General features: G+C 37.0%; 1 protein-coding gene across 6 annotated transcripts in view; it reads right to left on the reverse strand.

Annotated features, from left to right (window-relative positions):
- Positions 1-13,248, reverse strand: part of CTNNA3 (catenin alpha 3) — a 1,563,160-nt gene that overhangs the window by 856,564 nt on the left and 693,348 nt on the right. Inside the window, exon 8 of one of the 6 annotated variants that reach the window (XM_053663828.1) lies at positions 8,341-8,672. The exons of the other annotated variants lie outside the window; for them this stretch is intronic. Within the exon in view, the coding sequence (XP_053519803.1) occupies positions 8,571-8,672 (102 nt within the window). The 3' untranslated portion in view covers positions 8,341-8,570. Of the gene's footprint in view, positions 1-8,340; positions 8,673-13,248 lie in introns of those variants that run through there. 6 annotated transcript variants of the gene reach the window in all.

Raw genomic sequence — 13,248 nt, forward strand, 5'->3', positions numbered from 1 at the left:
TGTCAGTAAATACAAATTACATCTAAAAAGAAGTTTTCTTTGGTCAGACTCATTTTTCTCTGTACTAAAAATTATGGTATTAATTAAATTCAGTATTAAAGTGAAAAAGCCCACTTCTATTCTTTGGCTTCACCTTCTGCCTCATTTGTCATGGATACCAAATAAATTTAGGCAAGGCATATTTACACTCCTATTTTTTATTCTTATAAATTCTCGATGCTGTGGTGCTGCTAGTATATATAAAATATATTTGCTGTATTGAAAAGTGTTTCTAAAATTCAGAGCTACTTGGTGTGTAAGATTAAATGAATATCCAATATTTTAAAGGCTAGTCATTTTTTAATGTACAACTTTAACTCCTTATAGATTTAATGATGAATAAGGACCAAAATAAAAGATAGTGAAAACCTATTTTGATTCAGTACATGAAATTCAAAAGAAAGAAAAAAAAAGCAAAAAAAACACACAACCTTTTCCCCTTTTGGGAATAAGGCTTCTCTAGTTCTTGGTATCTTCTAAGCTCAAACGTAGAATCCTTGTGAGTTAGACAATAACTTACTCTCCACTGTCATTTTAACAAAGCCAGCTGGAGCAGGTTCTCCTCCTGGAAAGCTGTTGCTCTCACCCCTACCCCATGGCACTCTCTGGCCTTCAGATCATAAGTCTATTTTCCTTAGTATTTCAAACTCATTGCATACTGGAGAATAGAATTGATATTCCATTTCCTAGTACAAATTTACAGGAAGTATGTGACTTTCCTCAAAGGTAGCAACAATTAAATAAGCAGCCTGACCTGTTGAACTACAGAACAGAGAAACATCCAGGCAGGGGGTCAGTCCATGAGCGCTTCACCGGAGAGGAAATGCAGTGGAGTCTCTGAAACGCTGGGGCTTCCAGTCCCGGCACCCTCAGCGCCACGGCAGCGTGCAGTTAATAGTCCCCGTGCCACGGTCTTCCGAGCAATACTGATGCAAGATATATGCTTTTTAAATGAGTTTATATTTTCTAAGGAGGTTTACATTACATTTTTTTTCTACAAATTTAAACCTTTTCATCTCTTGATTTGGTGAGTCAACTACCTAAGCCGAGGCGCAATAACTGGATTTCTGTGGAGCAGCAGTGCCCTCCTGTGGCTGGTTAGACTAACCACAACTATCCATACATTTTTATATAGCTTTTTAAACTCCTGAATCTACAGAAATGTGGTCGACAATGTCTAGTTTTTGATCTATGAATCGGATTTGCACTTACTGAGCTCATTGATAGTGATAGTGTTATTTTTCTTAAGTTATACAGGGTCCGGCAGAAGTAGCACCTGCCTTATTGTGGTTGGTAGGCTAATAATGTGGGTATAACAATTTATAGTTTAATTTGAACATTTCACCTAAAATGTCATATGGTGTGCTTGAGTGTGATATTGTTACGTTGCAGAGTTCCACGCTTACGGTGTTGTAATAGAAGATTTTGTAATGAGCAAGGGGTGTCATTTGTGCCAGACCCTGTATTTTGCCTATCGACTTATTTAGTAATGCTCAAACAGAGGCCACAAAACTGGTACCGAGGGCTCAAAATAAGTGCTCAAAAATGAAGAGCAAGGGATGATGTAATAAGAGTGGATAAGAAATATTTTAAACCCTTTGTACTCATTGATGTTGGCCAATTAGATGTATTTCCATGAAATGCTTTACCATTTTCCATAGGCAGGATACTGAAATATGATGTAATTTAGGCTGTGAAGAATAAACTTTAATATTAATGTTGAAAGAATCAGCATCAGTTACTTACTAGTCAGTAGGAATGTGTGAGCTATCACGTGAGGGAAGCTTCCCTTCTGGCTCCAGGACTCTCCACGTTGTCCATCAGTCATGCCAGTGACCTGTGCTCTGCCCCACGGCTCCCTCCCCTCCCCTCCTCCTCCCTCCCCATTTCCAGCTTGCTGAACACTGGTTCTGTTAGATGGTGATGTTACAGTACAGGAGGCGATGATTCATGGATAATGAGATTATGCTGTCCTTCTGGGGAAGGATAACGCAGAGTCAGATTCACGGACTTGGCAAGGGTTTTTAGGAAGCTGTAGGTGCATGCACTACCTCCTTTTCCTTTGACACTGACCAAGAAGAGAACTTAAACAGTTTATCTAAAGTGTGAATTAGATTAAGCACCAAAAACAAGTATCAGGCCACGAAGCCTAACACAAAATGTATTCCACACATGGCACGTGGGAACTGAACCACGAGACATAAAAATTTCAGAAATGGTGTTTCTTCTTGCATTCCCTTCCCTCTGGATTCTCAGATCTTGGGTCAGAGCAAATGCTATACTTGTTTTGTTATACTTGTATTCTCTTAGCTATGTATATTAAAACTCAGAGGCAACTGGAAGATACTATGAACATGAAAAATAATATCAGTAAATTTGAATTATATATGTTATAAGAGAAACAGAATCAATGAAAGCTAAATAGCTTGTATTAAATGACTCTTGAAAACTAAAAAAACACAGGTGAAAGGGACAGTTTCTCTCAAACCCAAATTTTGCTTAGTCCCCAAAATTATTGATGATTTTTGCATAGTTGAATAGACTACAATAGAAATACTACAGAGAAATCTATATAACATATTTCTTTATTTGAGGAAAATATCACAACCATACATGGTAGGGTATAAGTCTTAGATTCAAGGTTCTCTGACACTTGCTAATCAAATGATCTCAGACAAATTATTAGCTTTTCTGAACTTGAAGTTCCCCATATGTAAAACGGGCATATGTTGTTGACTTCACATGGTTACTGGGAAGGGAAAATGTGAGAAGTGCTTTATTATCGCTAAAACAGCAAATGGCTATTGTTTTCAAAGAGCACTTAGAATGATACTCAGCAGTGTTTGCCAGTGTTCTACATTTGGTCTGGGTTAGAAAGACATAAGTACCTCTATGTTACAGAAGCCCAGATCCATTTTACATTTATATCAATTCCGGGACATGGCAGTGAGTCTAGATGTTAATGTGTCTTTGACCTTTCATTTCAAAAAAGCCCACAGTTTCTTCCACCCGATGTTATCTAAGTTGAGGAGTTTATCAATAACGAGCTCAATGTACAATTAACAAGTAAAGACACCAACTACAGCACACTGAATCAAAAGATTACCAAACTAAACCAAAATTTGAATTGTTTCCCACATCAGGTCCTTATAGCAAGGACTTTGAATCAGCATAGGTTACTCAGCCATCCCTTCTCCAATATCACTATTTGGAGCTCTTGTTGACTTTATAAATACATTTATGGCAAGATGACACTGTTATTGAGCAAAAAAAAAAGGTAATCATCACATGACTTCTACACTGTTGTTCCCTCTTTCCCCAGTGAAAGACTATCCAAAATCTCCTCCCATGATAGAAATTATTATTGACTTTATTTATAAGTTATTGCCATTAATGATCACTGGATTTAAAATAGTAGCTTAATAATACAAAGGCTTCTTTTTATAAGTAACCACCTATTCATTTATGCAAAATTAAATACCTAAGACTCCTCTTCATTGGCCTTTCATCAAAAAAAATTACCAGTGTAATTATAAGTCAGCCTCCACTGGATGTAGCTGGTCTTGACAAGTATGATGCAGCAAGTGTGTTTTCAAAATTCTTACAATTGAAGTAGACAAAGTGTTCCTGGTTGACAGGTGGGTTTCTGTGAAATCTCTGGACAACAGAGATAATGGTGTTTTTTCATTTGGAAAAAAGCATTTTTGAAGTTTCTGCTGCTTCACCTTCATGGGATTATTGGTGGTTGTTCTTGAGTTGGGTAAGGACAATTCCAGGAGCACAGAGAGACCAAGAATGTAAGACCAAGCAGAGGCAAACCATTTGACAACAGTACTTTCTGATAACAGAATCTCCATAGATAATAATAATTCATTTCATTAAAAAGTAGCTTCTATCTTATTCTATCCAGCAGAAGATGTACTATAAACTCATAATGTTCTTGACAATTCTCTATATTTTATTTTTATTTTTCAAGGGCTCCCACCTCCTCCTCCCCAGGAGATTTCTTTATTCCTTTCTCCCTCTTTTAAATCATTGTTCTTTGCTTCCTATACAACAAAATAGGAAGTATAAACCAACACATCATCTCATTCAAAGAAGAGCCCGTCTCCAATGAGAAAATTAGAACAGCCTCTGACAGCCTCTCCTTTTTTCTGTAGCCCACAAACCACCTCTCTGGTGTCTTCTTACTTTAAGTGGAAGAGAGAAAAAAATGAACTCTTCTTTCAACTTCTTGAAAAAGAAAAAGTTGAATTACAGGCTGGCAAAGTGTTAAAGCCCACTATTTCCCTTTTTAAATTCACTAACTCCTAGAAAAGACAATATGAGACTTTACGTAAGGGAGTGCTCAACGACATTTCACAATGAAAAACGCTCATGCCAACAATCAGCATTTTGTCTTTTCAGAAATAAAATGCTAAGTTTGTGGTCTCACTTATAAAATGATAAGGCAAATACTATACTTAGCAAAGACAGTTTCTGTTAAGGCTTAATTGTACTAATGACCATTTATCCTGGGTATAAAATACACTTTGCCGGCAAAGAGCAAAGACTTCAGTTAAATATCAGTTCTTATTCAGCGCTCTCAAAGCTCCCTAGTGTATTAGTAATTTAGGGGGTGAAAAGAAAACATCTTCAAATGTGAGGCTATAGTGCAATGAGGCTCTGCAGTTAAGCAGCTTTCATGGCTTCACCTGGGTGGACCCCACGTGCAGCTACCATTAACCAGGTATACTTTCTAAAAGAAGGAACAGGCTTACCTGCTTTTAAGACAATCAAGCAGGATCTTACAAGGAGAATATTTAAAGGGAACTGGTAGAAGGTATCATGGGGATGTTGAAGTAGTAGAGTGACTTTAAAAATCTGATACTCCTGTGACAAGATTACAACAGTGAGAAATCTCTAGAAGCTTAATAACTAACAGTACTTTAGGGCCAGTGTTGGCTTGCATTGATTTTGCAACAAGTTTTGCAAAATTCACACAAAATTTTAAAGTGAAAAGGTGTAGCCACTTAGGGTACTGCTATTTAGCCTATGAAAAGTTAAGTGACACTGAATGACAATTAACATGAATTAATTAAAGATCTGTTAAATATGGCAGAGGCCATACTACATAAGTATATTTGTTTTTCATCATGCTATGCTTATTGTTGATGCTTAGAAAAATATCCACATCCTTCCCATAAGGTGATATATTTTTATTATACATTTGGGTAGGTCTGTGTATTTTCGTATAATTGAGTCTTGATTATGTTCCAGAAGTGTCTATATAGTTTTGTATAATATAAAAATACAGCGCTTATATTGACTCTGCCTTCTAAAAAGTGTCATCCATTAATACTATACCTTGCCCCTTCTTTTTGGGACTGTTCTAAAATAATTCATACCCCACCCACATAAGATTTTTCAAGCCAAATTATATTATACCTCTCCGATTTCCATTAAGAAATGATTTCCAGTGATTTATCATTAGTATATCCCTCTGCTAGGTAAATTCTGATCTTCTAGAACAGTATTCTTTCCAACCTGTGGCATCCACTTCAGCCCATCACTCATCATTAAAAGGCAGCATGCACTTAGTCCAATGGATTTTTATTGAGAAGCCTGAGTAGTAAAGTGTAAAACTCTACATATATTTTTATGAGCTTTACTTTGTTTGTTTTATGGCCTGACACACACAGAGATGTGTGGGGCCTTTTTTAGTTTACACTTAAATGCAAAAGCATTAAGCTAGCTGTACATTTGAAAGGTATATTTTAAAAATATATACTCCAAAGTTCACATTATATGTATTTATCAGTCTAAAAATAATCCTAAGTGATGAGGATACTGTATTTCACCCTTCTGACCTCTGATTTACCCTTCAAGTTTCCCATTATATTCTTAAATTTAAGCTTCACATTCCTTCCATTTTCCATTGCCAACAGAGAGGTTCCTTGTGTGTGCTTTTTGGTTGTTCTATTCTGTGTTGTTTTCTGCCTGTGGCTACTTTCCCCATTCTTTGAATGTGTCACTTTGTCTGCTTCTCTAGAACCCCTAAATTTTGATCCTGCCAGAAAGTCATAGAAAATTTATCACTTTTATGTTTGGAGCAATCAGACAGACTGGGTTTGTCTCTAGAATGCAATATAGTCAAGTCTGGGATATTTGCCTTCTGTCTTCCCAGCCTCTCATTTCCATGCATTTTCCACATTAAGAAAGATTTTCCCATACTACATTTCCTCCTTCCAGTAATACTGAGGACTCTCTTGCTTCCTTCTTACCAAATATCTGTTCATAGATCTAGACCAGTATTGCTGTCCCTCTCAAGAGCACCCAACATTTAAACAGAAACCTTTAGCTGAAGGAGAGAAAGTCATACAGTAAGAGCAAGCTCACCCTGCCAGGTTGGGTAAAGTGCTTCTGGGGGGCAAGGGGCATTGCAAACACTCATGAAATCATTCTATATGGACACCTCTGTATTTTTCTCAAACGTGACTTTGGGCCTTCCCAAAGGAACCAAAGCAGGGCAAAGAATCCAGGTTTCAATAGTTTCAGAAATATCTTTAGTGAATTGCTGTATACACAGGCTTTCTTCGTAGTTTTTCTTACTGGAGAGACAGTACCATATAGAGAAAACTTGGGCTAGGGATCCAGGAAGAACCAGTTTGGATTCTGATTCTGGGACTTAATAATGAACAACCTGTGAGTCTTAGCTTTTCATCACAAAAAAAGAATATGCATAAAACAATATAATCATCATAGAATTGTTATTAATGAGTAAAGAATCAGGACTCAGCATTTCTTGAATATTTTCATGTGCTTCGTTTTGGTATATTACATATGTTATTTAATATTCATATGAATCCTGTGATGATTAAATGAGATGACATAGATAAAAATCTTTAGTACAAAAACCTTGGCACATAAAAGTAACTTTCACCTTCCCTTCATTAGTTCTAATTGCTAACAGTTTCAGTACCCCAGTATGCTTTAGTAGTAGCAATTCTACTATCTATTTTTTTTTAAGATTTTATTTATTTATCTTTAGAGGGGAAGGGAAGGAGAGAGGGAGAGAAACATTAATGTATGGTTGCCTTTTGTGCGCCCCCTGCTGGGAACTGGCCTGCAACCCAGGCATGTGCCCTGACTGGGATGTGCGATTGTCTGGTTCGCAGGCCCGCGCTCAATCCACTGAGCTACACAAGCCAGGGCTCTATTTTTATGTGTAATGATTAACAGGTATGTGATAGACTTTCAAGAAATAGAAAAGAAGAAAATTTTACCATTTGCAACAGCATGGATGGACATGGAGAACACTATGCTAAGTGAAATAAGCTGGATAAGTACCATATAATTTCACTCATAAGTGAAATCTAATGAGCAAAGTGAATAACAAGCAAAACAGAGACAAACTCACAGACAGAGAGCAGGCTGACAGCCTGAAGGTGAGGGGAGCTGGGGTCGGGGGTGGAGGGATTGAACAAAAGAGAAGAGAAACAGAGGAAGGACACTTGAACATGGACAACAGTGTGGTGGTTATAGGGAGGAGGGTTGTGGGTGGAGGGGGAAGAGGATATAGGGGGATAAATGATGATGAAAAATTAAGTAAAGTTAATTTTAGAACAGCGTCTAAATTGTCATAAGGTCAGGGGCATCTAGGCACACAGTTAATACTGCACGGTTAATAATGACATACAAACCAGGGCGCTGGAGCTCCCCACAAAGCCCCACCGCACCTCCTTCGTTATTGGCTCACAGTTCCCATGCTCTGACCCTGCCCAGTTCCTGAAGGAGCATGCACTTTCCTACCTCTCTGCTCTGGACAATCTACTTCCTTTGTGAAAAAAACGATTTTCCTCACTGCCAAGTCCTCCTGGCAATCTCCGAGACTTTCTATAATAGATCCACCTGAAATCCCAGCATTCTAGAAATCTTCTTACTCTTGCCCTTTCCTATTTCCCATATTTTGTAGCTCTGTCCAAGACTCCATCACAGGCTGCCCTGTGTTAGAGGTGTTAAGGTCTCTATATACCCTTTTTGAATAAAGGGACCTTCTGGTTTCTTTCTTCTTCCGGGGGTGACTGGGATAGTCTTTTATTCTGTTGAATCCATATTATGGTGATCGGCGATGTAAGGTGATTATCAACCTCATATTTATCTATATAGCCTACATAAACATTTTTGGTTTTATTTCACATATACTTTTCACATATACAGTGTTCTCATTTATCATTATCTGGTTTGGTTTCAAAAATTATTACAAATTATATATACTTTTTAAGAATCATGTTCTGATTTGAATTATTTCCATGTCATGAATAACCTACCAATGACTTTCCTTTGATACTCACTAAGGGCGTTAACATTTTTAGGATATATGTTAATAGTGATTAAAAGCTTAAAAAATGTGAGGCAAAGGAAGAAAATTTAATTCTAAGTATAAATACATCTTGATTGTAGCAGAGACTGAGTAGCCAACTTTTGCTGTAAAAGCCATATATTTGTGACTCATCTTTGTTCATTGCTTCTTGGGGAAGGTCCTCTTCTCTTTAGCTTGGTTGTCTCCTCTTCTCATCCTCAGTTCCACAGGCTTCTGCTTCAGATCCATTCCAAGGCCTCCCCTCTCTTACCAAATGCACAATGAGGCTGCCCTACACCATCAGAAAGGTGGGGTCAGAGGCCTTATCTTTTCGATTAGACATATTTTTGAAGCAACAATTCTACTTACTGGAGGCTCCAAACATCAAATACCGAGAAGCTGACAATGATCAATGCTCATCTTTTTAACCCCCTGATCACTGCTTATACAGAAGGCACATGTGGTCATACAGAACTGAAGCACTGTCCCTTCGCTGGTGGTCTCTGCCTTCCTCCTTTCTGTTAACCCTCTTACTCTTTTGCACCGATTTCTGTCTCAGCTCCACTTAAAATCTCTCTCAGTTTTTCCCTCTATGCAACTTTTATTTCTAAGTCAATTTTTACTAATAGAATATGCATCTCTAGATGGGTTAAAAGCCAAATGCTAAAGATTTTTACCTCTTAGAAAAGTGATAATCAAAATGACACAGTCTAATAATTTAATTTAAAAGAGTCGAAAATCTATTTGTGTTCAATAGCTTTTTTTACTTTTATAAAGGACTGTAATTTCATAAATTATAGTTCAATTTCAGAAATAGAAATAACATCCTCCCTAATATATTCTTAAGTAACATTTTTATCATGAGTTGTAAGGCAGGGCAGGTTGGTAGAACATCCAAATATTTCTTTTCATGTGAAGTATGAATCAGGCCCTAGACCTTGTTAATCTTCGCCATCAATGGAGCAGGTTCATTTTTGGGAAAAAAGATAATAAGAGAATTGAAATGAAACCTTCATTTGGTCATAATAACTTATAGCTATAAGGATTTTTGAGAAACCTGCAGTCCATTTTCTTACCTTCAATTTGAAATTGCAATCTAGTTTAATTGAATTTCTAACAATATTCCAAGAACTTCATATCTTAGTCCCTCTCTTAATGATCCATTCCAGGGTTTCACTGTGAACAGTGTATCATTTTTGGACCCCTCACTTTATCTCTCTTGTTTAATATATACCCAGTGCTCACTTAAATTTTTAAAAGATTTTCTCGTTTACATTTTTACAGGAGAGAAAGAACTATAAGAAGGAGTTGGATTTGTTTTGTTTTAATTTTCAGTACTAGAATCAGGAAGAGGACTCTAGGTTCCATGATGTATCGTTTGTAAAAATGAAAAATCTCTATTTTGAAATTAGCACTAATTAACATATTTTGGGTTCAAAAACCTCTTCCTAGAGTGACAACTGAATGAAAACAACCGAGTGCTTAAGTCACCTACAACCAATCACATAGGCAAGAAGTTTCCAGCAGGATATATTTGGTAATTTTCAATACCAGGCTCACAGATATTTCCAGAGGTCGAATTTGCACATAAATCATTGAACTGCAAGTATCTTCTTATCACAACTTCGTTTTAACATCTAGCATTGTGTTGTGCAGAAATAATCAATGGTTCAATTATTCCCATTTTGTTAGCTCACTTCACAGTATAGCCCACTAATTATTAAAAAAAAAAACACTATTTGATCTTCAATTTATATTTCAACTATCCCCAAGTGCAAATACTATCTCTGGTAATATGACAAAACAGATTTAGGTTTATAAATGTTTCTCTGTGGGCCAATAACAGCATGAATCCTGCAGTAACTATATTGTAGCTCCAAGTGTTGTAAAAAGGCGACTGAATTTGCCAGAGAATCATTTTAGAGTTTATGAAACCTCCTCCACCTGTAAATTCAGAAAAAAAGAAAAAGCCCAACACTCTTAAAGACCATGGAGGAAAGGCAGTTTAAGAAATAGAAGTCCTCTGTTTATCCGGGGAGGCACTTCACAAGGCAGACAGCTACGCCACAGTAGAGAGACAACATTTCCTCAGCTGATTCGGTTCATTAAAATGCACAGTTACAACAGGCTTTCTTAGAGCCTGCAGCTGAATGACCGAAGTCTCCATTTTACTCCAGCGTCACTTAGAACGTGAAGAGGCAAACATACTGCCCCAACACAATTTGACTCACTAAAATCCAGCACTATAAACATGAAATACATTTCTCGGGCACATTTTAAAAGATGTATTATCAAGATTTATGGCATAAGGATAGAAATAATTTGCAGCAAGGCAGCACCAGGAGAATATTCTAGGTTCCTCTCAAAGTAGTTTAAAGTAAAATTTACAAATAAATCTTATGGGTAGAGTCCACTTTCAATGCAGAAATCTTCAATTCTTTCCTTTCTAATATATGGAATTTGAATCTGACAAACAGCCCATATGTTGCCAGAATTTATGAGTGATATGAAAAGCCACAAAAGCTATTTGTCACATAAACTGCAGAGTGCAATATCAGTCTGCAGGGCTCATTTGCAGAACCCATGAGGAGCATGGGAGGAGGGGACCCTCGCAGCTGCAGCCTTGACCGCACTGCCTGTGCCAGCCAGAATTCAAGCCGCGTGAGCGGAGTATAGCTGAAAGAGAAGGTCGACAAATGGGGAAAAAAGGGTTCTTATTTCTATGTTTTTATTAAATCAGTACAACAGCTTACATCATGCACAGATGAATACCTGCAAAACCAGTTTAAGATACATGAGGCCTCAAGGTATTCAAACTAAAGCAGTTCATGAAAGGCTACTTTAATTTCCTAGTGGAAGGGAGAGATTACAGGCTTTGAATCATTAGACTAACAGCATAGCTTGGCATCAGTTTTTTCATCTGTCAAATGGGAACAGTACTTCACATCTCAGACCCATTTTGAGGATAAATTGAGAAAATATGTATTTGTGGGCATGGCAGGTGTTTAATAAAAGTTATGTCCCTCTGTCTTACTAGGGGTTTTCATGATGCTGCAGTTTGTTATCTATAGAAAATAGTTTAATATCACTGGAACTTAATTAATCAATCATTGAATCAAGCCCATATAGGACACACCACAAATTTGGAAACCTTCTGGTAATACCTGTTAATGAAATTGCTATATTAAGTATTCTTCTGTAACAATTTTGCTTAGCACAGCAAAAACACTCTGATTTTAGAATTATCTTCTAATAATTCAGTATCCTTGCCTTTTCATTACTAAACTCAAAGCACTGACTCCATTATCTTTAAAATCTCTTTAAAATGTTACTCTAATGTCTGACAAATGCCCCTCATTTTTCTCCCCAGCACATAGACATATCCCATCTCTCCATACTCAATGCTGAAAAGAATATGCTATTATTATTGTAGGGAACTAATTGGTCTATATAATTTAGCACTAATTCATTTCTAGTGGGAAATAATTTAGGCATTTGGAAGAAAGTAATAGTAGTATTTTTATTTTCAAAAATTACAATCAAGTCTATGAAATGATGGCTGAATTAGCAAAAGCAATTAATCCAAAGTTAAAAGACAGAAATTCCAATGGGCATTTATTGAGCACCTACTACATACAAGCATACAAATGGATTTTTGCTTTTCCTCAAGGCAAACAAAACCTAACAGAGGACAAAGGATAGTTGAACTTTGGAGTTATATCACCAGGAAAGCCATTGAACTGGTTTGGAAAGTCACTTCCTTATAAAGCATTGGATTTTTTTCTTCTCCAGAGAAAAATTTGATTTGTGCCCTTCACTGGGGACATGATAATTAGTTCTTTTTAAAGACACTGAAAAGAGCAGAGATGAAAAGAGCTATGAGAGTTTCTAAATGACACAAGATCTGTGAAGCGGTAGGTATTTAACACAAACCTCATAGAGCTGTTATGTGGATTCATTAGTTAATTAGTTCGTTAATGACTTTGAAGTGTTAAGTCTTTTTTTATTAGACTATTTTTTTTACACTTTAACACATGTGAGAAAGAAATAACTGTTTGAAAATAGAAACTACCATTCTAACATATTGGATCTTTCCATGATATACTTTTAAGACACTCATTCCTACACTGATTTTCTCCGTATCACTCCTGGAGAAAGCCTGGAGTGGCTTTCTAGGAAAGCCTGTCCAGACCCCAATGCCCAGACCCTCTGTTTTCCAGTGTTAACATTGGTTTCCACTGTCTCTAGGCATGGAACTGAGAAACCCTCAGGTCAAGGTATTCTGTATTATAATATAAGGCATTATTTGATGATGATGGCATCAATTATTAAATAGGATATTTAAATGTAGTTTAGGATCTCTGTACATCATGAGAGGAGAAAAACTGTTGGGTAAAGCTGAGAGAAAGTGAACAAGGAAAGGAGATGAAATCCAGTGATAACTACCCTGCCATTTGGAAACAGCGACTGAGAAGTTCAGAAAAGATGGCAGAGGCATAACTAGGTCAGCAATATTCTAATGTGTGGGAGGCATTTCTGGGGCTTAAACAAAAAATTCTGTGGACCTATATTAAACAGAGAAAAGTGAACGTACTGTCAACGTACAGCTCAGTGGATGCGGGACACACCTCTGTTCTCTGCACCCAGGTAAACAAACAGAAGATTCCCAGCACTTCAAAACCCTCCTCTGAATCTTCCATTTATTAGCCCTGTCTCCAAGTGTAACCTAGCATTACCTCTAAGTGCAGAGAGTAGCTTTATCTGTCTTGGTACTTTATATAAATGGAATCATAAAGTATGATTCCAACTTTGAAGCCTCACTTCTTTCTGGCTGGACATTATCTTTCGTGAGATCCGTGCATAGTGTT

Source organism: Artibeus jamaicensis, unplaced genomic scaffold (assembly GCF_021234435.1).
Source record: "Artibeus jamaicensis isolate MK-2021 breed Jamaican fruit bat unplaced genomic scaffold, CSHL_Jam_final contig_332, whole genome shotgun sequence".
NCBI classification, from domain to species: domain Eukaryota; kingdom Metazoa; phylum Chordata; class Mammalia; order Chiroptera; family Phyllostomidae; genus Artibeus; species Artibeus jamaicensis.